Raw genomic sequence first — 26171 nt, 5'->3', positions numbered from 1 at the left:
CATCTATATTGTTAATATATAGTTGTAGTTTGTCCTTTTCATTGCTGCATAACATTTTATTAATTGAATATATCACAATTTATCCATTCTACTGATGGTGAATTTCCACTTCAGGTCAATTTTCTATTTATTTTTTTATTTTTTAAAGATTTTATTTATTTATTTGACAGAGAGAGATCACAAGTAGGCAGACAGGCAGGCAGAGGGAGAGGGAGAAGCAGGCTCCCTGCTGAGCACGGAGCCTGATGCGGGGCTCAATCCCAGGATGCTGGGATCATGACCATGATATATATATGGATATATATATATATCTAGGACCAGGATTGCTGGGTCATAGAATTTGCATGTGTTCAGCTCTAGTGGATATTGCCAAATCCTATCTTTTAAAAACTGCTTTATTGAGAGAGAATGCACATACCATACAATTCACTCATTTAAAGCACACAATCCAATGCTTTTTAGTACAATCACAGGTGCAACCATCACCACAGTCAATTTTTCACTTCAAAAAGAAAATCTGTACCCTTTAAATATTGCCTTCCTCCCAATCCCCCATTCCTCTATCCCTAAACAACCACTAATTTGCCTTCTGTCTCTATAAATTCACGTGTTCTGGATATTTCACATAAATGGAATCATACAATATGTGACCTTTTGTGTCTGGCTTCTTTCACTTAGCATAATGTTTTCAGGGTTCACTCCTGTTGTAGCATGTATCAGTACTTCATTCCTTTTTATGGCTGAATAATATTCCATTGTATGAATATACCACATTTTGCTTATCCATTCATCTATTGATGGACATTTGGGTTGTTTTCACCTTTTGCCTTTTGTGAATAGTGCTGCTAGGAACATTCATGTACAAGTTTTTGTTTGAACACTTGTTTTCAATTCTTTGGGGTATATATCTGGGAGTGGAATTGCTGGGTCATATGATAATTCTAATTTTTAAATGCCCAACTGTTATCCACAGCAGCTGCACCTTTACATTCCCACTAGCAATATATGTAGGTTCCAATTTCTCCATATCCTCACCAACATTTATTTCCTTTTAAAAATTATTTTAAAAATATAACCAACCTAGTGAGTGTGAAGTGGCATTTATTTTATTGTAGTTTTGATCTGAATTTCCCTGGTGACTTACGATATTGAGCATCTTATCATGGACTTATTGATCATTTGAATATCTTCTTTAGAAAAATGTGTAGTCAAGTTCTTTGTCCAACTTTTAATTAGGTTGTTGAACTGAAGCGTGCTTTATATATTCTGGGTACTAGACCCTTATTAGATATATGTTTGCAAATATTTCTCTCATTTTGGGGGTTGTCTTTTTACCCTCTTGATGTATCCTTTAATGCTCAAAGTTTTTAGTTTTGATGCATTTCAATTTATCTATTTTTTCTTTTGTTGCTTGTGCTTTTGGTGTCATATCTAAGAACCAATGCCAAATCCAAGTCATGAGGATTTGCTCCTATGTTTCTTTCTAAGACTTGTATAGTTTTAGCTCTTATATTTAGGTCTTGATCCATTGTGAGTTACTAGTTGTATGTGATGTGGGGTAAAGGTCAAACTTCATTCTTTTTTATGTGGATATTCAATTGTACCAGCACTGTCTGTTGAAAAGACTATTCTTTCTCCATTGAATCTTGGCACTCTTGTCAAAAATCAACTCATCATAGATATATAGGTTTATTTCTAGACTCTCAATTCTATTCCATTGGTATGTTCAGCCTCATGCCAGTACCAAACTGTTTTGAATACTGTAACTTTATAGTAAATGTTCATTTTTTTCACTTAAAAAAAACCCATTTATTTATTTGTTTGTTTGTTTATTTATAAGTAGGCTTCAGGCCCAATGTGGGGCTTGAACTCATGACCCCAAGATCAAGAGTTGCATGCTGTACCGACTGAGACAGCCAGGCACCCCTGTAGTAAGTTTTCAAATCAGAAAGCTTCACATCTTAACCAAGATACCCAAATACCCAAAATATCCAATTTAAGAAACAAATAGTAAACCAATGGCTGTGGCTGTTTTTGCACCACCTCACTTGCTCCCACTCCCACACAGCCAAACATAAATCAGTCCAGAGCCGTGGTTAAGCAATAGTCTTTCTTTAATTCCCCTTTGCAAATGGAAGCCCCTGAGCTGGTCCCCACCCCCACCCCTACCCACAACCTGGGCCCCCCCCAGATGCAAGTCCCCACCTCAACTTGGTGGGAGGAAGAGAGGAGCACCCCCTCCCCAGGATGGTCCATTAAAAAAATCCTAGTCATTTAAGAAACGAGGCTAGGGACAGGAGAAGGGAGCTGGAAGACAAGGTCCAGGTCAGGCCAGACTGGAGATGTTGGGGTTGTGAGGACCCTTGAGAAGGGTTTGCAAACACATCCCTAAGCTTAGGGCCAGCACGGCTGAGGGTAAGGAGACAGACAGATAGCCTGACTCCTCAAGGTCCTGCCTGCCTGGTTGTGGACACTGACACTCACCACCACCACCACCACAATCATCACCACCATCACAGGCCTCTGGTTAAAGAATTTTCCAGTTACTCTGGGATAGGGTCTGGCCCATGATCTGGGGCATCCCTGGGGTCCCCCTGAGACCAAACCTGGGAGAAGGAGGGACTCTAGGAACATGCAAAGGGGGGGGAGCAGAGACCCCCGCCCCACCCCGCTGCTCTACAGGATGGTGGCTCCAGCTGCGTCTGGGCTCCGAGGGTCCTTCACACCAATGATAAAGTTGTTGGTTCTCCGGCTGCCATGGACCCAGGATAAGACATCTACTTTCTCCACATGGTGACCCCTGGCTTCCAGGAACTCAATCTCTTCCTCTGTGAACTCACCTGAAAACCATCCCCCAACATATACACATTCAGAGTGTTCAGAGCACGGGTTAGGAGTCCCATGGTCAGACCTGAGTCCTGGTCCTGGATGCCCACTGTATGACCTTGGGCAAACTGCTTTACCTCTCTGAGCCTCAGCCTCCTCATGCATAAAATGGGGATTATGTAAGAACCTACCACATGAAGTTGTTGTAGGGATTAAAGGAGATAAATCACAGAAAGCACAGAGGTCAGAACCTTGCATATAGTATGTGATCAATAATATATGTTCACTCTTAATATTGCAAAAAAGGGCTATGGGCTCTTCATCTCCACCTGCCTAGGCCAAGCTGCCATCATTACTTGCCAGGATAGCCAGGATGCAGCCATTACTGCCTAGCCCACTGACTGGTCTTTCTGGTTCCAGTCCTGCTTCCTTACAGCCTATTCACATAGAGCCAAAGGGATCCCCTTAAGCCATTAGTCAGACCACTCACTTCCCCTTCTCAAAGCTTTCCAACAGCTTTGACGGCTCTTAGAAGAAAAATCCAAAGTTCCTACCAAGGCCTCTAAGGCACAACATCATCTGGGACCTCACTGCCTCACTAAACTCTTCTCCTCACTCATTTCCTTCCATTTTCTCCCTTAACTCTGCTTTAGCCTCCTTGCTGTCCCTCAGGTTAGGCCAAACATGCTCCTGCCTCAGGGCTTTGCACATGCTGTTCTATTTGTCTGGAATGTTCTTCTCCTAGTCACAAAACTGGCTTCCTTACTTCATTCCAATCTTCGAGGAGAACTTCCCTGACCACGATCTAAAATGGCAGCCCTGTCATCTTTACCTTGCTTTATTTTCTTTCAAAGTACTTATTGCTACCTGTTTATTTATTCATTTATTTACTATGTCTTTCTCCATTAGATTATAAGCATTTTGAAGGCAAGGACATTGTCTTATTCACCATTGATCCTCATTGCCTTTACATGGATGAATGAAGAAATGCCCACCCTCTTACATAAGTTCAGGCCCTCGCCATTTCTTGCCTGGCCCTTTATCCTAGTTGCCTCTGTTTCCCCAACTTAAATTCTCCACCCTTCAATCCATTTCCCCTACATAAAACATTTCAGGTCTATCCCACCTCCAGTCAAGTGGATAAAGTCCATCCTTCTTACCATGAACCTCCATAAGCCCTGTAACCTCACCTCTTACTGCTCCTCAATAAAGATTTGGTCTTTGGGTCTGCAGATGGGATAACTTAGGGTAGCTCTTGAGGTAAAGATACAACACTGAATAGCAATGAATCACCGAGTCAGAAATGTATTTCCTTTATGGTTCATTTTCGATTCTTTGGATAATGGCAAGGACTAAGTTTTAGTCTGGCCTCTAACACTTCTAACCTCTTTTTTCAACAGAGAGAGCAGGCCCCAGAGCCTTCTGGGGTAACCATATCCACCTAAAACCTACAAACAGTTGACTTTTTAATAGGTCTTTATCTTTCATTTGTGGCAAATGATGCTACTTTTCCATTTGTGATTATGATATGGGATTTACCTTTAAAATACACTTACATTGAAAAGGAAGTCTATTTACAGAGACACATATGTAAATAATGGTTCAGATGGTGTGCAAATGTGGCAAAATTCGTGAAAATGCTGGATAAATTCTGAAGTTTAGTAAACAATGTCTCTAGTCCAGCAGGCCTCCTGGCTGCTTTCTGAGCCATTCTTTCTGGCTTTTGCCCATTCGTCCAGAATATTCTGGGTTCTGGACATGCCAAATACCTGCTCATACTTCAAGGCCCAGCCAGTTGTCACCTCCTCCATAGCCCTCAGTGGATGAACTTTCCCTTCGCCAAGCCTCTACTCCTCATGTTCCTGTCTTAAACTGTGAATTCCTCAAGGGTGGGCTAGGATGAACCAAATCCAACTCCCTCCACCCCTGCCCAAGTAACTTAGCATACAGCCTCACATTCAGTAGAGATCAGAAGTTATTAGTTGGGATAGCCTCATTATCATCATCCAGGATCCAGAGTATTACCAACCAAACCACAGGGTGTGGCTGCTGAGGATTTAGGTCTGTGACTTCTAACATGCTTCAGTCTAGGAGATATGCTGTAAAGAACTGAGTCTTTGGTGTCAGCTAGGTATATGTTCTAATCTCAATTCCGCCACTTATGGGTTGATTTTTGACTGATTTATAACCTCTCTGGGCATAATACATATAAATTTGTAATACATAATACCAAGTAGGCAAGAACCATGTCTCATTCAATGTCCTATCCCCTTTGGACTTGCATAATACATCATCTGTTATAATAAAAATTCCTCAAAGCTGCCCATACTTTCCCATTTACAAAAATTAAGTTGTGTCTAAAATTAAGCCCCTGTCCTTAGAGGAAAGCACATTTTCTCACTGTAATCTACAGGGTCCATGACCTGGCCCCTTCATCTCACTCTCACTCACCCTGGTCTCCTTTCTACTCCTAAAACATGCCAAGCCCATTTCTGCCCTGAATTCTTTGCATCTGTTCCCTTCGCCTACAAAACCCGCCCCAGTTCTTTGTACGGTGGGCTCCCTCTTACTCTTCAGATCTCAGCTTAAATGTCACCAAAGAGAAGACTTCCCTAGTCATCGAGTTGGTCCTTTATGTCAGCCTGCAGAGTATTTATTTCACTTTCTTATATTTCTTTGATTATTTATTTTCCTGTCTGCCTATAAATGCTGTATCCCCAGCACCTACAATAATGCCTGGCACACAGTAGGTATTCAATACAAACTGCTGAATGAATGGTTTGCAGAATGAACAAGTGTATCTTATTTTACAAATTAGAAAACTGAGGCTCAGAGTAGAGACATGAATTTCCCAAGGCCACACAACCAGGAAATGACAGAACTGGTTCCAGTCCCCAGATCTTTCACTGTCCCAAAGGAATTAGTTGGAAGAAATCAAACTTTCACTGGCAGGAGTTGTACTGGTCAAGGCAGGGACACCCTTGCGAGGAGCCCCTTTCTCCACCCAGCTTTTTGCCCACCCCATGGGGATCTCTGCTCTGCACTCACTGTCCACCTGCAGGAGGTTGGACTGCAGGTCTGGATGCAGACGGCCATGGGCCAGGCTGTCACTCAGGTTCCGGTTCAAGGTCAGGACATTCAGTAAAACCTGTGGGCAGCCAAGGGGTAGAAGTCAGGGCTGCCCCAGAGATGGGGATTCAGGACTCCGCAGGCCTCATCCCTGGGCCGGACTTCTTACTCTTTGGAACCCTTACACTAGGGGTATTATCTGAACAGCCTTGGAAAACAGGCAGGCCTGTAATGACTATCCCCATTTCATACAGGGGGAAACTGAGGGCCAGAAAGGGAAAGTAATTCACTCCAGAGCTTAGAGAGAGCCAAGGAAGAGGTACCACTGGCAGTCAGTCTCCTGTAATCCGGCCCGGGGCTCGCCTCCCTTCTCCCTGGCCAGGACAGGGTTAATAGCTGGAGTAGTCTAAGGCACAGTATGGGTGGGTACTTTTAGCTTAGTGGTTAGGAGTGTGGGTAGGCTCTCAAAACAAACTGCCTGACCATTCTTACTTAACTGGACCTAACTTCTTAACCTCTTTGGGCTTTAGTTTCCTCATATATAAAATGGAAATAAGGATTCCTCCCAATATTGGGAAGGCTAAAAGAGTGAGCATATGTAACACCATGCCTGGCGGTTAGTAGAACTCCATAAAGGCTAGCTGTTATTACTGTCTCCATTTTACAGATGAGGAGACAGGTTCAGGGAGGTTAAGCGAATTCCCCAACATCACACAGTTGAAAATTGGCAGCGCTTGGCCTGGGGCCCAGGGCTGTCTGATTCCAAAGCTTAGGCCACTTAACTCACCATCTGCCAAAGTAAGTGCCTGGCACATATATCAGGTGCTTAAAACATTCGTGTAACTATTGTGAGACATTCTGGAGAGTAGGCACTTCCTTTCAAAATCAGACCCTAAAGAGGGCTGCTTGTCTATTCAGATGCTGAGTAGAGGCATCATGGGACTTGAGGTTGACAGACTTAGGCAGCCCAGGTGCTATATCACCTCTCAGTTCCACCAAACCATGATTTTCCATCCAACCTGGAAGACAGGGAACTTCAGGACTCCATTTTGGCTAAGAAACTCAGCACAGCCTATGTCCCCAGTGCCTAGGATGGGCCTGTCACAAAGCAGCCTCAGCCTATGTTTGTTGAGCTATGGATGAGAATAAGCCAGAGACACGAGGGCATCTAAAGTTCAGGCCACAGCTTGGCTGCTGGCCACAAAGGGCCTACCATGGAGGAAACCTCACCTGGGTCAGTCCACTGAGGCCCCGGGCAGCTCCATTGGCCCCCAGGGCGAGGTAGGTCCCACAAAGCCCCTCTGCTGGCCGGACCACAGTGGGCAGCAGGAAAGACAGTGGTCGCTTCCCTGGCTGCACCGAATTCTCCTGTTGTCAGAGGACCGAGAGCACAGGGGGATAACAGTTGGGGCAGGTTTTCATGGGAGACTGGTCCCTTCCCAGGCCACAGTTTGCTGTCTATGAAATGGACAGGGTCCCTGGATAACTGGGGTGGATAGTGGACCCACTGAGTTGCTATGGGGCCACCATGGGTGGAAGGGGAGGGGACCAAGCCAAGACAGATGGCTAAAGGGAAGAACAGGATAATCTCTACCCTGGTCATCTCTCTCATTGTCCTGGCAGGGCCTCAGGATGCAGAGAGTAAGAGTACTGGCCTCCAAATAGACCATAATTCCTATCTCCTTCTTCCTTTGACCAACAAGAGGGCTGACCCCATCAGCTCAGCATTACACAATCGTAGACCATTGTGCTGAAAAGTGCCAAAGCATCAAATGAGGGCTAATATCCTTATTGTACAGGTGAAGGAACTGAGGCCAAGAGAGGGGGCAAGACTTTCCCCAGCTCACGTAGTGAGACAGACACAGAATGGGATGAGGTTTCTTCAGGCCCACCAAGCTCCAAGCCCCAGACTTAGGCTGGGGGTGAAGTGGACACCTTGTTTAGGCTTCTTTTCTTATACCAGAAGTTCCTAGAGGAAGTAGGGAGGGAGGGGCAGCCATACTGCTGTACCTCCTACCTAGCCTCAAGGTCCCCAGGGGAGGAGGGAAGCAAGGCCCTACCAGGCTGGGTGCAGAGTGGTTAGCAGTCCTGTTGGGCCAGGAGAAGTCTAGCATCTGGCTGTTGAGCAGGATCCCCGAGGGAGTGATGAGGCCACTGCCAAAAGGCCGGTTCAGGGAGCTGGGGGTAGAGGTTGGAGCCAGGTGAGCCCTGAGGTCACCCTCATTCCCATCTGGCCCCCACCTCTTCCTGGTCCAGATGATCCCCAGTGCCAGGTTCTTCGTCTGAGCTGGCATACCTGACCATGGCCACAATGAAGTCATCAGGGCCCATGATCAGCACCTGAGCAGCTGTGGGAGCCCCATCCAGCTCGTAGACGGGCAGCAGTGGGGCAGGGGCCGCCTGGGAGTCATTGATGTGGCCCCGGAGGTAGGCGGCTTCTACCTTGCTGAAAAGACAAGGGGTAGGAGATTAATACATAGCAGGCTCTCGTTACACCCCACCTACCACACTGTGATGCCTGTTTGTGCAATGATTTGATTAATGTCTGCCTCCCCCATTGGACTCTCAGGTCCATGAGAGCAGAATCTCTCATTCCGAGCATATGGGAAATATCCAGGAAATCGTTGTTGAACTGACTGAGTTCATTTAGGTGTTATCCAGATTCCCTTTTAGAGCCAACTTTTATTTAGTGCTTAAATCAAGAGTCTTTTAGTTACTCGACTTTATTTACTCACTTAATCTTCTCTTTGAAAGTACCTGGGGCATAGTGGATGCTCAGATAATATTTGTTTTGAATGAACAAACTATTTAATCTAATGTTTGTCGTTTTGAACTGAAGTTTTATGAAGAGTTTAGTCAGAGGAGGGTTTTGTATACAGGGATCTTTAGTTACTATTAGAATTTTTTTTTCAAGGCACAGGAAGACTTGGCACACAGTAAGCCCTTAATAACTATATATTGGAAGAATTATTTAGATGAATTTAATATAGGGGTGTGTGTGTGTGTGTGTGTGTGTGTGTGTGTGTGTTTTAGAGCTAAATTGAAAACAACATGTAATTCTCCAGACTTTTTAAAGTTTGGCCGAGGGTTTCTTACTTAATGACTGTTAGTTTGGTGCTTCTAGTTGATTAGAGTGACAAGTTACCAAGGATTACTGAAGACTTTCATTCCGTTTTCAACCATAAAGGCTGGAGGCCACACAGAAGAGGTACAGAGGGCTTTGTTTCAAGTGGATTGGGTGGGGGAACAGAGGCTTTGTTTTTAGCCCTCATCCTTGTGGTCTTGAACTGCTTACTGTTTTTGGTTGTTGCTCTTTTTGCTTTTTAATTATAAGCTATTCACTTTAGTCTCATTGTTTTCAACTTAATTCATAGAGTTGCTTGAGTAATACTACAAATTTACGCTAACTATATTTTTGGCTTCTGATTTTTCCCTTAGCTAGCCTTTCAGTCAATCAGAGTAGCGATTAAATAGCAACCATTCTTACCCACCCCTATTGCCAATTACTAATACTATCTGTTGAATATTTATTATATGCCACACAGTGTGCTAAGTGCTTCGCATGTATGACCTTATTTAGTCCTTACCTCAACCTCATGAGGCTGGCACCATTATTGTCAGGCCCCCTTGTAGAAACAGACAGAATTTAAGTGACTTGCCCAATGCTGCACAGCTAGTGAATGGTGAAGCTGGGATTTGAACTGAGTCAGTCTGACCAGAGCCCACAGTCTTACTACAATGTTATGTTGCTAATGTGGAGACATTATAGTCAAAATCCCCATCACCTCAGGTATTTGCTTGGGGACTTTTCATTGTTCTTAGGCTTTCTTTTTCCACTAAAAAGGGGACACAGGTGGGCCCAGATATGTGCTCCGCTAGGGTCAGAAAGTTTTGAGAGCCAAATGATGCAGACTAACTCATCATACAAATGGGGAAATTGAGGTAGGTACTGGGAAAAGTAACCAGTGTAATACTGAGTTGGAGCTGAGCTGAAATTGACTTGGGACTCCAGGTCTTATTGCTCTACCAGCTGCTTTTCATCTGATCCTTTCCTCACACCCACTACCACCTCTGCCACCCTTAGGGTCCTGCCCTGGGACCCACCTGAGCATGTCATCCATGCTCTCAGTGATGGTGGAATCGTAGACAGGATCTCCCAGTCTGCTGGCCAGGGCTAATGCGATCTTCAGAGTCTGAAAATGTACAGGGGTGTGGAAGAGGCTGCCAGGCTCCTCCCAGCACCCACGCTATTGATCCTCATGTGAGAAAACTTGGAGGTTAGTCCTGCCCCATGGCAATACCCCATCCCCCCACTCCCAGTGTACCAAGACCCAGGGCAGGGTGGAGGGGTCGGCCTTGCCTCTGCCACCCAGTGAAGAGCTTGTTCCCGGGACACGAGCGTGGTGAGATTGAAGCCTTCAAGGATGTTGAGAGCACTGATGAGGGCAGGACCCGTATGCGGGGGTGGGGGACTGAGAACCAGGTGGCCTGGGAAAAAAAAAAGAAATGACTAGATGGCAGGGGTGGGGTCAAAACATCTCCACATCCCACCATCACATAGACTGAGACTACTGCACTGACCCCTCATCAGACAGGCAAACTGCCCTGAGAGGCAAAGGGACCCACACAAGTTCACATGGCAAGTCAAGGGCAGGGCCAGGACTCCAATCCAGAACAACTGGCCTTCAGTTTCCTCTTCTGCACAAGGAAACTAAGGTCCAAGAGGACTGTAGTCTGTCCAGAGTCACTTTGTAGGCAGCACAGGGACAGGTGTCCAGATGTCCAGATTCCTGGTCCACCACGTGTCTCCTTTTAGCTCCTCCTACAGGCCAGGATACTATTCAGGGCCCCTGATGGTCCCACTACCCCCAAAACTTCTTGGGAGCAACAACCTCCCCTTCCTATTTGAGGCCCCTATTATTAGATGTTTGGACATTGAAAGAATAATGATAATACCTGACAAATAACATTGACAGTAACTGATTAACTCATTTAATCCTCACAATGGGTAATGTTATCATCCTTATTTTACAGGTGAGGAAACTGAGGCACAGAGAGGCGGCTGGTCCAAGTTTATAGGAGACAGGGGGAACCCGGCGCACTCAAAGTGCTGGCATTGCCAAGAGAACCAGGCTGAGGAGGAGAAATGTAAGATCAAATAAGCATTCAGTGTCCACTTTGATCAGGGCAGCTTCCAACATCATCTCCTCAAATCTTCACGGGGGCCCTGAGAGGTAGGCACTAACATTATCTCCATTTTCAGGAGGGAACCACAGCTCAGAGTGGGAAGTGACTTGTTCAAGGTGAATGGGGCAGCTGGTACTCAAACCCAGGTCTTCCTGGCTCCAAAACTATGCTCTTCCTCTGCTCCATATACCATCACTTCTGGTAGAAGAATCAGGCTAGAGGTTGAGGCCTGGAAACCTGAACTCAGAGGCGACCTGACCTGGGGCTTGAGGTGATCCAGACCTCCTAGAGAGGAAAGGACCCAAGAACCTGAGAACCTTCCGAGGGACCCAGGAACCCACCACTTTGGGTTCAGCAAACATGGACTTCACCCATGTCATAAGCTTAGCTTTCTGGGCTCCTCGCTGGTTTGAGTTTGATAGGTTAAGTTCCATTCCATCCCTGGGCCTCAGTTTTCTTTTGACACAATGAGGGGACAGGTCTATAATTGTCTTGAAAAGTTTGTTCAATATGAAGCTAGATGAACTCTGGTCTTATGAATTCTTCTAAGGAAGTACAGGGCAGTGAGAGTGGAGCTAAAGCAACATAGAACCCAAATCAAGAAAACCTATGGCCAGAACCCCAACTTCCAGGCCTGAGCCTTTGACCAGACCTCCCTCCTCCTATCCTAAATACTTGGGGTAACTGACCCCATGACTATTTCAAAAGATGGGCTGGCTCTGGCTTGCTTCAACAGTTGGCTGCCCAGGCAGCTCACTGCCTCAGTTTCTCTCCTGAAAAATGGGGAGGAGTCTCTAGGCCAAAAGGAGGTGGCCATGGACTGGGAGGCTTCTCCTGAGCAGGGACCCTGAGAGCTGGGAGAGAGGTCACCTCTGTACACGCCACACACAGGATTCTCCACGAGGGCACTGTAATTGCTGAAGTCCTCCTCAGTTATGACACCCCCTGCGTGCTGGGCCTGCAGGGGAGAGAATGACCCCACCACAAATGTGAGCCACACACCACACTGTGAGCATGTGGGCTTGGCCTATGGTATATGGTTGAATCAAAGACAGACTTGATATTTATAATTTTTGTGCCTTCTGCAATTTCCACCACAGCCTTTAAGGACCCGTTAGCCCTGGGTACCCTGGGAAAAAGGAAGGGGAAAAAGCACTAACAATGAGCACCTGCTATGTATCAGAAATTCTTTGAATGACCTCCTTAGATTGGCATCCAAGTCCCTTTGTGATCTGGCCCCTGCCCACCTCTCCTACCTCATGTCCTGCTATTCCCCAGTGAGCTCTTTACAGCCACCCTGAGTGACCTACAGTTTCTGAACTCATGACTCCTTGGCCTTCAACATACTACCTTCTCTGCCTATGTAAAAGGAACATTTTCTGGGATGCCTGGCTGGCTCAGTAGGTACAGCATGCAACTCTTGATCTTGGGGTCCTGAGTTCAAGCCCCACGTTGGGCATAGAGATTACTTGAAAAAAAAAAAAGGAATATTTTCTACCTACAGTAGAATTTGCCTATAAGATATCAAAACTGGATTCTTCATTTCACTACGATTAACTAAAGCCACTCCCAAACCATGAACTCTGGATGATCCTGGTAGGATTGACCCTCATTTGATGTAACCAAGCACTCTGTTGACGAATGAACCGATTTTGTACAAACCCATGGACTCATCCTTTCCAGCACGGTAATTTTCATTCCTAAATTAGCATAACCACTAGGAATCCTCTCTCTCTCTCTCTCCCTTCCCTCTATCTCTCTTTTTTTTTGTTGTTGTTACTTTTTAGTACTTGAAACCCCTGACTTCTAATCCACCCTCAGTGAACTACACACTGAACTTCTTGGCTCGTGTGTTTTCCTTTGTTGGTCAATTTTATGAATTCAACTTTGGGTTTTTTTTTTTCTTTTAAAGCTCAGATAATCTTTGTTAGAGTCTCCTTCATCCCCTTCTCCAGAAGATCCAGGTGTGGCTGGCTAATCAGAACATTCCTTTTCCATGCCAGTGATTGGTTTGGGAATAGTCATGAGACCTATGACAGGCTGATGAGACATGACCTGGAGGCTTTTGCTGTAACTATTGGAATGAGAAATGTTCTTTTTCTGGGATGGTTTGCTGGAAGAATGGCCAGTGGGGAGCAGGTGTGGAAAGGATCTGATAGAGAGTGAATTCAAACAGAAGAAAGTGTGTGGATGGAGTTCTGGGCACAGCAGACCTACAGCCAGTACTCTGCCGGACTTCCCAGTTAAGTCCATCACATAGCCATACTTCCAGTGCCCAGTACAGGGTCTGACAAAGAACAGGCACTCTGAATGTAGTCTGAATGATGGACCAGTTCAATTCCCACAACCATATGGCAGAGATACATATATCACCCCAATGGTACAGATGAGAGAATCACAGAGTTGGTTTCTGTATCCTTACCTTGAACATAATTTTCCCTTAGGAGTTTTGAATTACTGACAACAGTTCTCAGAACCCATTACTACCTCAGACTAAGAGTCTTTGGGGTTGGTTGGTAAGCCCTTGTGTCAACATCCCCAGTCCTGACAGTCATCAGTGAAGGAGGGGTTTCCCTCCATCCCTAGAAAACCCAAGAGTAGGGTGGGATTGTGGGCTTGGGAAAGCTGAGGCTGATCCTGGGTCTCTGCCAGGACTGGGAGGGACAGGTCAAGACTCTGCACAGGTTGGCACCAGCCCTGGGGGGCCCAAGGGCACCTCTCTCAGTCAAGACAGAACAGTTCCATCATCCCAGGGGGTTCTTTGTGCTGCATCCCATCAACTGCCCCCATCCCAAACAACCACTGATCTGATTCCTACCACTAGAAGTTAGTTTTGTCGATTAGAGAATCTTAAGTAAATGGAATCATCAGTAAATTTACATAGAAAGAAAGCAGAGAGGGAAGGAAAGGGAAGAAGACATCCCTGCAGTAGGGTCCTTCAGGGCAGGGGGGGCTCCCCAAGTGCTCACCTCGGCCACCATCTCCAGTGTGAGATTGCCTCCTGCGTAGAAGGCGGCGGGGCCGGAGGTGCCCAGTACATCCAGCACTGCGGCCAGGTCAGGGCGACGCAGCAGTGAGCCAGGTAGTGGCGGGTGGCCCAATGGCAGGAATGTCTCACGGAAACGCTCAGATGCATTGGGCGGAGGCTGTTCGGCAAGGGCACGGGCTGCAAGCAGGGACAGGAGGCTGGGCAGGGGGCTGAGATGCGCCATAGGTGAGGTGGCTGAGTGGCTGGCCCTAAGAGCTCTGCCCTCCCTACCAGGAGCCTGTTATGGGGGAGGAAGGGGGGATATATGGGCCCTTCCCAGGTCCCCTCATTTGAGGCTGCATCCCTATGAGGGTAGGATGGGTGGGGAGGGAGCTAAAGGAGCAAATGGAAGAGAGGTGTTTTCTGGCTTGGGCCCCAAATCTCAGAGGTTTCCTCTCCCCTTCCCATCAACCTCATGCCTTTCTCCCCACCCCCAGGCCCCACTGACCTAGATCATGGGTCACGTTGAAGCCATCTTGGGCCACAGCTGCTGCGAAGGCCAGGACTTGGGACCATGGCAGCCTGAGGGGGCCGGAGAGCAGGGGGTGGAGGAGATCCTGGGGGGAGGAGGAGGGGTCCTGGGGGAATGGGGGTTCCTGGGAAGGAGAGTCCTGGCAAGGGAAGGGGATATTAGGAGGGGGAGTTGGGAAGGAAAGAATCCAGGAAGGTAGGAGAAGGCCACCCAAGGAGAGATGCAGGCAGGGGCCCGTCGTCCCCCGGGGGAGGGTCTTTACCTGCCATAGAGCTGGTGAGCTTCATGTAGCCCCTTCACCATTCCGGGGACCCCCACCAAGAGCCCAGGCTGGGCGAGGCGGGCAGGCGAGGGAGAGAGGAGACCAGGTCACTGGAAGGGGGGGGCTGGGCTGAACTCCGCAGAGCCCCAAGCCAGGGATGGGGGCTGGCACAGGGGAAAGACACAGGCCAAGTATCCCAGAGGAGGGACAAGCTCTCCCCAAGCAGGCATCCCTCCCATTTCTCTGACTTACAGAAAGGCTTCCTTTATCTATCATAGTTGAGGGATTTATAAATTAAGCAAACCCCTTTAAGAGCCAAGACGTAACCAATTTAGATGGAAACCTGTCTACATTGGATTACATCTATTCCTGCGCTTTAAAATAATGGACAATGGACTTTCATTTAACCATTCCATGATCACACCATCATTACTCAGCTGTGATAACTCAGGCATGTGTTTGGCTTTTGTCACCACACCAAATATCTATTTTTCCAAGTTATTCTATTTCCTCCCTTGCTCTCAGTGGATAATGCATTTGCCTTTTGCAGTTCCTCTTTAATTTTCCAGTATGTTGTGTGCTGGGAAAGTTATAGCCAACCGGCTTTGAATGAGATGTGTGAGTTATAGTGCAGGAAATTTGCAACCTCTCAGGCTGCTCAGGCTTCCAGAAGTAAGGTGTTACTATATTGCCTGTTATCAACCATACAGATCTTTTGGTTCATTATTTTATTTGGGGGGCTGCCTATCTCCTTCATAGCTTTAAGCGCATCCTGCTTCACTCTTTTCCTTACTTCCATAATAATTACTCAGCAAAGTAATGTTTGGGTTAGCAGAAGGGTAGTGAAGGGAGACCACCCCTGGACTCTCGCTTCTCACCAGGGTCCCCACCTTGGTTTCCCAGGATCTCTGCAGGGCCTCTTCCCTGAGGGCCCCTGGTGCAGACTCCCGGAAATCAATTAGGTGGCTCTCATTTCGTCGGATGTCATGTACCAGCATCACGCCCCCACTGGGAGAGACACAGAAGGGGAGGTTGATAAGCTACTACCCCTCTAAACAATTAACCTGCCACCCTTTCATCCCCAATGGTGATGGCCATAGGCTAAGTTTGTCACAGGAGTCAGATGTCTGAGCCCCCTCTAGCAGGGATTCAGAGACTCAGCCACTGTATGAGGGTGAGGAATGAAATCAAGGGGGTTGGGGACCCAGAGACCATGGACCTCTTCTAGGCTGTTACTGGAGATTTTAATCCCTGATTAGGGAAAACCCAGAGACTGGAAGAGCAAGATGTTCTACCTCCTGCCCCCACCTTAGACCACAGCTGGACCCCTGCCAGCTTCCTGCACCTGCCTCCATGGTATGCCCTGGCTCCCTCTCCCAGGACTGAGTTATGTAAGGATGGACTGTATACGACCAAAAGAGGAATTTCTTTGGTAGGGCCTGCAGGGCTGGTCTTGCAGGAGCCAAGATACGGACTTTGTCAGCTTGTTCCTTTTCTGTGGCTTGTTTCCATCTAAAATGGGAGTTGCATCTGAGATGGTTGGCCTGCAGCCAAGTGATATAATAGGAAAGCATGCCAGATAAACAATAGGGAGTGGTAGGAACTATGGCCAAGTGGACAGCACAAGTTCCGTCATGCTATTCAGATAATCGCAGCCATGTGGGAATGTGGGCCCAGTGTTACCAGGTCTTCTGATTGTTGGAGAGATATTGAAAATCTGCATTTTTATGAAAATTCTCAACTTTTTAACAACAGCAAACAAATTTTTAAAAAATCTAACTGTGGAAACCAAACTAATCTGTTGTGCTGGGTATGGCCTATGGGTGGCCAGTTTATAATCTCTGTTGTAAGAGTTCTCAGCCTGTGGTGTATTTCTGGAGGATAGAGGGTCCATAGCTTTCATCACGCTCAACAGGATTTGTTTTAAGGATTTGTAAACCCTAAAAGTTAAAGTATTCCTGCCTTAATTAGTGACAGTATACCCCCACCTGTGCACCTTACTTTATAGTTTATAAAAGCCTTTACCCAGTTTCAAAAAAAAAGCTTGTGAAAACACCTCTTCTGACTCCATGTCAGGAGAAGGGGGTAAAATTGGGTGTAGAAAGACAAATGCAAGGAGTTAGGGCCCAGCTACCCCTCTGGTCAAACTCAAAGACCCCCACATGAGGCCTACAGACCAGGACACAGAAGTAGGCCTGGGGGACCCCAGCCTCCACAGCTAGGAGCGCCTTACCCGCCAAGGCCAGAACTGTGTGGAGCCACGATCCCCAAACACAGGGCGGCTGCCACAGCGGCATCCACAGAAGATCCCTGTTTACTGAGCACCTCGATGCCCAGAGATGTGCAATGGGCGGCATCAGTCACCACGGCACCCTGGTGAAAGATCTGGGAAGGGAAAGGGGACTAGGTGGGGGCAGTAGGAGACCCCTGCCTCCTTAAGGCACCTCCACCAACCCCAGAACCTCCACAGGTGTTGGGGGTGGGAGCCCCGCCTTCTTGTCCCCTATGACTCTTCCTATATTGCCTCCAGTGCCTCTTACCTGATCAGGTCCCTTCCTTGCTCTGTCCCGTTCACACCCTGAGCTCCTCCCTTTGGGACCTTCTTCTGCCGTCTCACTGTCCTCTCCCCTTTCCATTTGCTGGCCCCCTCCCCCACTCAGCCAGTCGCAATTCAATTCCCGCGGTCTCCGCAAGCGCTTCCCCACTCCCTCTTCTCGTTTCCTCCTTCTGTCCCCTCCCAACCCCCTCACCTGAGGGTCTCCGAAGTAAATCTGCATGACGAGCGCCACAGTGACACCGGTGGCAAAAGTGAGGCAGGCTGTGACAATGACTGTGAGTCCGTCCTGGCGGCAGGAGCACTCGGCCGCTGCCGCGGAGAACGGGTCCTTGCGCGTCTCCCGCAGCGGCGACCCGTCCTGGCTGCCCATCTCCGATGACGTGGACGGCAGCCGCTGCAGCCTCGCAGACTTCAGGAAGGAGTCCGGGTCTGCGGGCGGCAGCCAGGTGGGTCTGGGCACCTTACCCGGCCCTGCCCGCCCTCCAGGCGGGGTTGTTCGGCTTCCCCCTTCTCCCCGCCCCCGGTAAGCAAACCCCACTAGACAGTACTGCTCGCCCTTTGGTGTCTCCCCAACGCACCCCAGGACGGGGACGGTGGCAGTCCTGGCTGGGTAGAGACAGGGACCCGCAGCTGGGCTGGGCGGCAGGGGGCTGGATGCCTGGCCCCTATGCTCAACTTCCTGAGACCTGAGACCCACTCAGGACCTAGGACCCAGGGCAAACACTTCCTGGAGTGGAGGGGGGTTTGGGCCCTCCCTAGAAATCAGATCCTGCCCCAGCTGGGGCCCAGCCTTCTGTGCAAGAAAGTAGCTACATAAACTGAATGGACAGACCCTGGCTTCCAACCTTGCCTGGCTTGTCCATTCACTCACTCGACAAATATGGAAGGCCTGCCATGGGTCTGGCCCTATGCTAGATGCTAGGGGAAAGGAATAGACAGTTTCTGCCCTCATGAGGTTCACAGACCCATGGAAGAAAAGAAAATAAACATGTAAACAAAGGAGTATATCATTACAACTTGTAGCAAGTGCTATGAAGAAAAAGGAGGATGAAATGATAGAGAATAATGGTGTGTGTTGGGGGCTGCTTAGCTGGGATTTGGCAAGGCTTCTCAGTGGAGGGGACTTTTAAGCTGAGAACTAAGGGATGAGAAGGAGCTAGCCATATGTAGAACAAGGGTGAGTGTGTAGAGTGTTCCAGAAAGAAGGAGCAGCAGGCGCGACAGGCCCTAAGGTAGGAATAAGCTTGGTCCATTAGAAAAAAAGACAAACACAAAAAAAAGAAGGCCTGGGTGGCTCTGGTGTAGTGAGCAAGGGGAAAGAATAGTGAGGTGGAGAATAGGCCAGGCGCACTGGGCCTTGTGGGCCTAGTTGAGAAGCTTGGATTTAATCCTAGGAACCATGGGAGGCCACTTCAGAGTTTTAAGCAAGAACTGGAAGCCATCTGTTTTATATTTTAAAAAGATCCCTCTGGCTACTATCTGAAGAATGAATCTAAGGACAGTAAGAGTGGAGACGGGGAGACCCCAAAGCCACTTACTTGTTGGGTGACTATGAATGAATCACTTCAAGTCATGAGCCTCACTTTCCTCATCCTCATACTGGAGCTAATCCCTAACTGGCCAAATGGGTATAAGGATTCCATGAGATGATGTCTACCAGGCACCCTCTAGTTATTTCCATTCCTTTTTCGTCTTGGCCTGGCTGAGACCCTCCTCCATCCCATAGTTTCCCTCCTCTGGGTTATATTAGCCTTGAAACCAGTTATCTAAATGGCTTAAAGGTCCTGGGTACTTGTGAACAGTAAAGAAATGGCCCGGTACCTTGACCTTAATACCTTTGCTGTATGTACAATGTGTTTGAAAAAGTTCATTCAATCAATAAAAAATTTTTGAGCACCTGCTACTATGCACTAAGATTATAACCCCTTTAAAAAGTCTGTGGGGGGCGCCTGGGTGGCTCAGACGTTTAAGTGTCTGCCTTCAGCTCTGGTCCTGATCCCAGGGTCCTGGGATCGAGCCCCGCATTGGGCTCCCTGCTCAGCAGGGAACCTGCTTCTCCCTCTCCCTCTGCCTGCTTCTTCCCCTGCTTGTACACGCTCTCTCTCTGTCAAAAATAAAAAATCTTAAAAAAAAATAAAAAGTCTGTGGGATAATGCTGAAAATTGTTAAATTTTCCTGTTTGAAATACTATCATGGTTCATCAATATCAACATGATAAAAATCCAAGCTCCTTGACCTGGCATTCAAGGCCCTCCATAATCCACACTCCCCTCTTTTGTATAAATAAGAAGCCACATACATATGTAGATAATTTTTAGGAAATATTCATGGTGGTTACTTTTGGGGAAAGATACTGAAGGTGGGAATGAGATGGGGTAGGAGAATTTCTTCTTTGAAATTTCTACTCCATATGTGTTTCTTTTTTTTCAAAGTCAATACATATATAAGATTTTATTTTTTAAAATAATCTCTACACCCAACGTGGGGCTCAAACTCACAACTCTGAGATCAAGTCGCACTCTCCACCGACTGAGCCAGCCAGGAGCTCCTAAATTAACACATATATTTTTAAATAAAGAGGAAAAATTGTGCACAGATAAGAATGGAGAAGAGGACTTTTACTTTTCCTCACCATTTTCTTTTTCTTTTTGATCATAAACATGTAATTTATTTTAAAATTTTTATTTAAAAAAAGAAATTTGTCTTCTGGAAGCTTCCCTCAGCTGATCATGCTTGCCTCTACTCCTCAGCACCAGTACCACACAGTCTATAAAAAAACTGGAATTCATTCAACAAACATGTTAAATACCTACTACGGGCACAGAACCCTCCTTGGTCCCTAGAGGTTTCAAAAGAAGTGCAGGAAATGGTTTTGAACTTATATTTATTGACGTTGACTATATTCCAAGCACCTTACATACATTCCCTCATCGAAGCGCTCCCATAACTTTATGAGATAGGCCTATTCTCTTCATTTTACAGATGAGGAAACTGGAGGCTGGAAAAGGAAATTGCCCACTTAACGTCATAAAACGAATAAATGGCAGAAGAAAAAACAACTCAAACCCTCTTTTCCAATGCTCCACAAGGCATCAGGAGCCATTTCCATACTCAAAAACCAACCTTACAAGCTAATTCTAGTTGATACTTCCAGGTACTCGTCCTTAAATTTGTTTTCTCCAGTCAGCTATGAGGGACCAGGAAGGGAAGTGATATGGCTCCATCAGAGTTGGACCTATTCAAGACTTTTTATTCCATCAGTCAATCATTAAGTTATTCATTTATTCAACAAAAATATTTACTGAGTACCCTACTGTGTAAGCACTAGGGCAATAATACCATTGATTTTACTGATATGTAAGAGCAACAATAGGACACTGGGAAAAGGTTAGTTTGGAATTGGAAGAAACAAGTCTTTTGGGAGAAAGATAATGAGTTTAATTTTGGTAATTCTAAATTTGTGGGACGCCAACAGGAGTTGTCTGGAAGCAACTGGCCTAGTATGTATCTGATTTTTATCTGCTTGGATGCCATTTCCAGTCAATTTTCCATTTCAAAACACCATCTCCTCTCTCTCATTTCTCATTCTCTCATTCCTGACCAGACTGAGTATAGGACCTAGGCCTAGTCCCTCACTTTTTTTTTTTTTTTTAGATTTTTATTTATTTATTTTTGCGAGAGAGAGAGAGCGAGCAAGCACGCAGGAGCAGGAGGGAGGGGCAGAGGGAGAAGCAGATTCCCCACTGTGCTGGAAGCCTGAAGCAGGGCTCAATCCCAGGACCCTGAGATCATGACCTGAGCTGAAGGCAGACACTTAACGGACTGAGCCACCCGGGCGCCCAGGCCTAGCCCTTCAGAACAGGTATCTCTACAGTGACTGGTTCAGCGACAGGTATGTGACCAGCACCAGGTCAATGAGACTCAAACTTAGTTCTATTGCTGGAACTATTGGGAAAGAGAAAGGCTTTCTTTCTGTCTAGATTGCTAAAATGGTAAGGTGTAAACCTGTTGCTACTGGGGGCATCTTGCCCCCACAGAATGAGAGGCTATCTGAAGATGAAGATCATAAAAAGGAAGGCAAAAGACAAAAGCCAATTCCTTTTTAGGTACCTTGATCTAGCTATGCCTGAGGACCCACATCCCTGAATTTTTCAGTTATGCTACCCAATAAAATTCTCTTTTATGATTAGCTCAGTTTTAACTGAGTTTATGACAAAAGAATCCCGAACAGAGTTGACTTGGCAAGTCTAGAGATCAGGAGAGAGATCTTGGCTGGAAACTGAAGTCATCCCTGGCTTGCTTATTCCTTTAAGGGCAGAATCATTAAAGATTTTTGAACCAAGGAACAACATGATCAGAAGTTCAGGGTGGTAGTTGGATTGGGGTTGGTGGGGCAGGGGACAGGGAGTAGCTAGAAGCCTATGGGTAATACAGGTAAGAGAGGATGGGGGCTTTGTCTCCAGTGGTGATAGCAGGGATGATGAGATGGATTGCAAGATACTTAGGAGGACAGAGAGCACCTGATCACCTTTGGAAGTAAGAGGAAGGAAGTCATGGGTAGCTCCTGAGCTTCTACCTTGCAGACTGGATGAGTGGCAGTGTCATTAACTGAGAATGACATTGGGGGAAGGGCAGGTATGGGGATGAGAGGATGAATTCAGCATAGTACATCCTGAAGGTAAGGCCCTTGCAGGACATCTAGAGGCCGATGCCTGGGACAGAGAGGAACCCATGGGCTTGGATCTCAGAAGAGAGTCAAGAATCTCCCCAACCTTGGAGTGGTCACCGTTTTCCAGAGGGTCTGCTGTGGGGTACTTGGCACTTGGTTCTGGGGAGTGGCAGGCTAGAGGCTAGCTGGGCACAGCCAAGGTCCTGGATAAGAGGATGGCAGCGCTAGTAAGTGGCACCTCCAGGTTGAGAATATAGGAGATCATGTTAGCCAATAGGCTAGTCCAGCTGGCTAAGGGAGCCTTGGGGCTTAGAAGTAGTGCTTTGAGACATAGCATCGAAATGACTTCATAGGTATGATGTTAAGGGCCCTTGGAACATTAGTGCACAACTGTGACTTAAGGTACAGATTCCCAGAAACTCAGGTGACAAGGGTCCCTGCTGGATTTTTGTACAGAATAGAGCAGAACCTGTCTTAACTCCCCAAGGTACACCCTGAGGCTTGAGAACTCCCTCCCCTGCTATTCTTTCATCCTGAGATCTCTCTCATCATTTATTTATTCAACAATTTTAATTGAGTGCTTAGCACTGTATTGGATGCTGGAGAAAGGACGGTGAACAAAACAGTCACAATCCTGCCCTCTCACAGGGTTTACAGACATGAAGTTTGCTCAAATAATCACAGAACTTGATAAACGCTAAGACATTTACAGGGAGCCAGGAGAAAACATGTCAGGGGCTTCCAATCTCTAGGTTAGGAGAGATGGGCATTCTTAGTTGAGCTGGAAGAGGAACCTGAGGCCCAGGTCAGGATAGATGTGCCCGCTGTCATACAGAGAGTCAAGACAGTGCTGGAACCAGAAGTAGCATTCCTGATCCCTGAATAAAGGACCTGGTTTCAGGCTGTTATCCACCAGGACACATCTTCCCACTACTTTCCCTGCTACCTCCTGATTCCAGGGCTACTCCCTCTGGAAAAGAATTCTTGATCTGCAGCTTGAATATCTGATGCCCATAAGCCTCCCCAGCCTTCCCTACTCCTCCCTCCAGGTAGGGTACAGTCTAATTAGGTTGGCAGGGGCTGCTAGTAAGGGCCAGATGACTGGAAAGTTGTAGAGGGGGAAAGAGTTTTGGCTGTCAGGCTGGGAACAGCTACAGAAGGGCCAAGCTAGAGAAGGCTGGATCAGAGAAGCAGAATCTGCCAGGCTGGTAAGGAAGAGGGCTCAAGTGCAGGCACTGTGAGGAAGAGTGAAGAGAAGGATGCTCTAATGCCAGGAAGTGACGTTGAGGAAGAGGGATGGGGGATGGAGGATGAAGAATGGAGAGGAGGATAGAGCTGGGCCACATGGATAGGAGGGAGAGCCCTAGGGAAGAAATGCTCAGAGAGCTCCTGGCCCTCAGGTCTCCCCCAAGCCCTGTCTCCCCGCTCCCTACTCCCACCCCTTGCAGTCCCTTCAAAGGTTGAGAACACAGTAAAATTCTGGAGCCTGCTTCCTAGGGGGCAGGGTACCTTACTAACATCCTGGCCTGATCCATGGCTCCAGGAGGGGTGAGGTAATCCACAGGGCAGTGAAGGCACTCTGGTCCCCAAGGACTCTGAGAGGTCATGCAGTCCATCCCCCTGTCTCCCAATATCTGCCACTCACAGACAGACGGAAATCATACTCTTTATCCCTCCCGGAACGTGAAGAGATTCTCAGCTTCTCCCTAAGGTCTCTCCTTCCCACAATCCTTGGCTATGGGGAAGTTCTTCTCAAGACCTAGCCTCTACCCATCCTGCTGCAGTCTGACTTGGTTTCTCCTATCCTATTCTTTGTGACTAACGGACGGCCTCTTCTGGGTGATCACAGCTGTTCCTTAGGATCTCCCCTCCAACATTCCTTCCTTCCTTATTAGTTGGCTCTTCCCAAGAGGTAACCCCAACCCCTGCTGCTGCAATTCCTGGCATCGTTCTCCCTTGTCGCATTCTAAGCCTCTACGGCAGAAATGCATCTCCATCCCCACTAGATAACTAACGGAGACAAGGGAGAAGGAAGAGGTCCAGGAGGAAGGGGATGAATTAGGGAGATGGAAACTGGCGGTGATGCTCCGCGCAGATGAAGGAGGACAGGGGACGTCCTAGGGGTCAGGGACCGGGCCAGCGGGCCTCACCGGTATCGGGGTCTCCCAGGAAGGCGTCCTCGTCCTTGCGGCCCCTCAGAGGGGCCGCGGGCGCCGGCTCGTCCTCCGGCAGCCTCGGGAAGCTGGTGATGCTCATGTAGTCCACCGGCGAGTAGGCGCCCAGGGCGCTCTCCTGACTGGCCTCGTTCTCCGCCGCCATCCTCACCCGCGCCCCCCAGCAACGCAGCGCCTGCCGGAAGTGGTGCGGCGGGGGAGGGGGGTGGGTGGAGGGCGGGGCCTGAGCTCCTGGACCGCCAGGAGGGGGCGCCTCACCACAACCCCCGCGGGCGTCGGGCTCTGACTGAACACCCCTCCCCCTAGCGCTGTCAGCCTGCAGTGGACCGGCAGGTGGGCGGTGTGCCGTGTGGATGGAGAACCTGGAGGACGGGTCCTGGAGAGCGCGCGGAGGCTGGGGGGAGGGGTGGAGAAGAAGGCTGCAAGCGCGACTGTAGTGGCTTGGGACAGCTTATGCAGCCCGGGGGCCAAAACCCATCCTCCTTCCAGTTTGAGCTAGAATCCTCCTCAGACCTCAGACCCTCTGCTCAGCCCACAGACCCTTCCACTGACCGCAAACCTGGCCTCGACCCCCGATCCTGTCTCTGATCCCAAACTCGGACCGCAAACTTGGGCTCGGACCCCAGACCCCTCTTTGGACTCCTAGATCCTTCTCTGATCTCAGACTCCTCCTCCGAACCCAGACCCCTCTTTCAAGAGACCCCGCCTTCACACGCACCCCCAGTCCCACCCCTGCTTCATCCCCAGACGGCTTCTTCAGTCTCTGTCTCTGCTGTCTCTTCAGTCTGCTGTCTCTAAAAATTAGAGACACCTCTTTGGATGTCTCTCCTCGGACATCAGATCTCTCTCCCGACCTCCAACACTTCTCAGATTCCTCTTTCAATCAACCCCTTCTGGGACCCCTGACCTATCAGCATAGGGGACAGCGAGTCCAAACTTGAGTTTGTGTCAGGATCTTTAAAATCAGATCCCCAGATTCCACTCTAGAGATCATGATTTATAGGCTGGGATGGGGTCTCTGGAATCTGGATCTTTACCATCATTTTAAAAGGTTTTGATGTGGTTCCGGAAAGGACACTTGGAGAGAGAAATAACGGTGGTTGTGGTATGGCAAGAGTGGGGTGGAGTGTGTTGGGGGGAGTGATAAATGGGGGAGGAATGGGTCTCTGTAGTCTAGGTGTCTGGTTTCCATTCCCTCAGCTACCACTTACAAACTGTGATATTAGGCAAGACATTTAATTTCCTTGAGTATCAGTTTCCTCATCTGTAAAATGGAGAAAATAATAGTATTCATTTCAGATAGTTGCAAAGATTAAATAACATGTTGGAAAGTTCTTAGTATAGGATGTGGCACCTACTTAATAAATGCCATAATTATTATTATTGTTATTATTATTTCCTTAATCTCATGAGTTCTCATCTCATCCAGCCCAATCCATTCTCTTCCCACCCTGAGGAATTCCAACTACACTATACTTTGCATTACTACCCCATCTCTAAGGATGGGGGGGCTCCCTCTCTTGTGAGGCCTCTTGCCCAAATTTCTATTGCATAGTCCACAGGCAGAGGGAGGGGACTGGTCAAGCCCCTGGGCTCACATCCTCTCCTTCCCCAAACCAAGGATCCAGGCTCAGAGGTAATAACCAGGATTGTTTGAAAACCTGTTATTACCTCACTGATATGAGGAATTCTTAAACTCAGGAAACAAACTGAGGGTTGCTGTAGTGGTGGAGGGTGGGAGGGATGGGGTGGCTGGGTGAAAGACATTGGGGAGGGTATGTGCTATGGTGAGCGCTGTGAATTATGTAAGACTGTTGAATCACAGACCTGTACCTCTGAAACAAACAATACATTATATGTTAACAAAAAGAAGAAGAAGAAGAAGAAGATAGCAGGAAGGGAAGAATGAAGAGGGGGAAATTAAAGG

The 26171-nt window shown here is 47.7% G+C and overlaps 1 protein-coding gene across 4 annotated transcripts; it reads right to left on the bottom strand.

Moving 5' to 3' along the window:
- Positions 1-2164: 2164 nt before the first annotated feature.
- On the bottom strand, positions 2165-24434 carry GGT7 (gamma-glutamyltransferase 7). 4 transcript variants are annotated; one of them, XM_031029597.2, is made up of 15 exons: positions 24221-24434; positions 17595-17830; positions 17078-17229; positions 15735-15852; positions 14845-14912; positions 14559-14632; positions 14052-14248; positions 11953-12040; positions 10256-10383; positions 10000-10088; positions 8192-8341; positions 7956-8073; positions 7126-7263; positions 5882-5974; positions 2165-2840 (listed from the first exon to the last, which is right to left on the bottom strand). In XM_031029597.2, exons 1-15 carry the CDS (start codon positions 24387-24389, stop codon positions 2778-2780), a joined length of 1881 nt encoding a protein of 626 aa, XP_030885457.1. In that variant the 5' UTR covers positions 24390-24434; the 3' UTR covers positions 2165-2777. The 4 variants fall into 4 exon arrangements, with proteins under 4 accessions (XP_030885457.1, XP_081689063.1, XP_081689064.1 ...); XM_081832938.1 differs by having other exon boundaries at positions 2167-2840; positions 5875-5974; positions 15723-15852; XM_006727478.3 differs by having other exon boundaries at positions 2167-2840; positions 5875-5974.
- Positions 24435-26171: the final 1737 nt, after the last annotated feature.

This window comes from Leptonychotes weddellii, chromosome 10 (assembly GCF_054177405.1).
Source record: "Leptonychotes weddellii isolate Sample4059 chromosome 10, ASM5417740v2, whole genome shotgun sequence".
Taxonomy (NCBI): domain Eukaryota; kingdom Metazoa; phylum Chordata; class Mammalia; order Carnivora; family Phocidae; genus Leptonychotes; species Leptonychotes weddellii.
The sequence above is the reverse complement of the archived record's forward strand: the minus strand, read 5'-3'. Positions and strand labels throughout refer to the sequence as shown.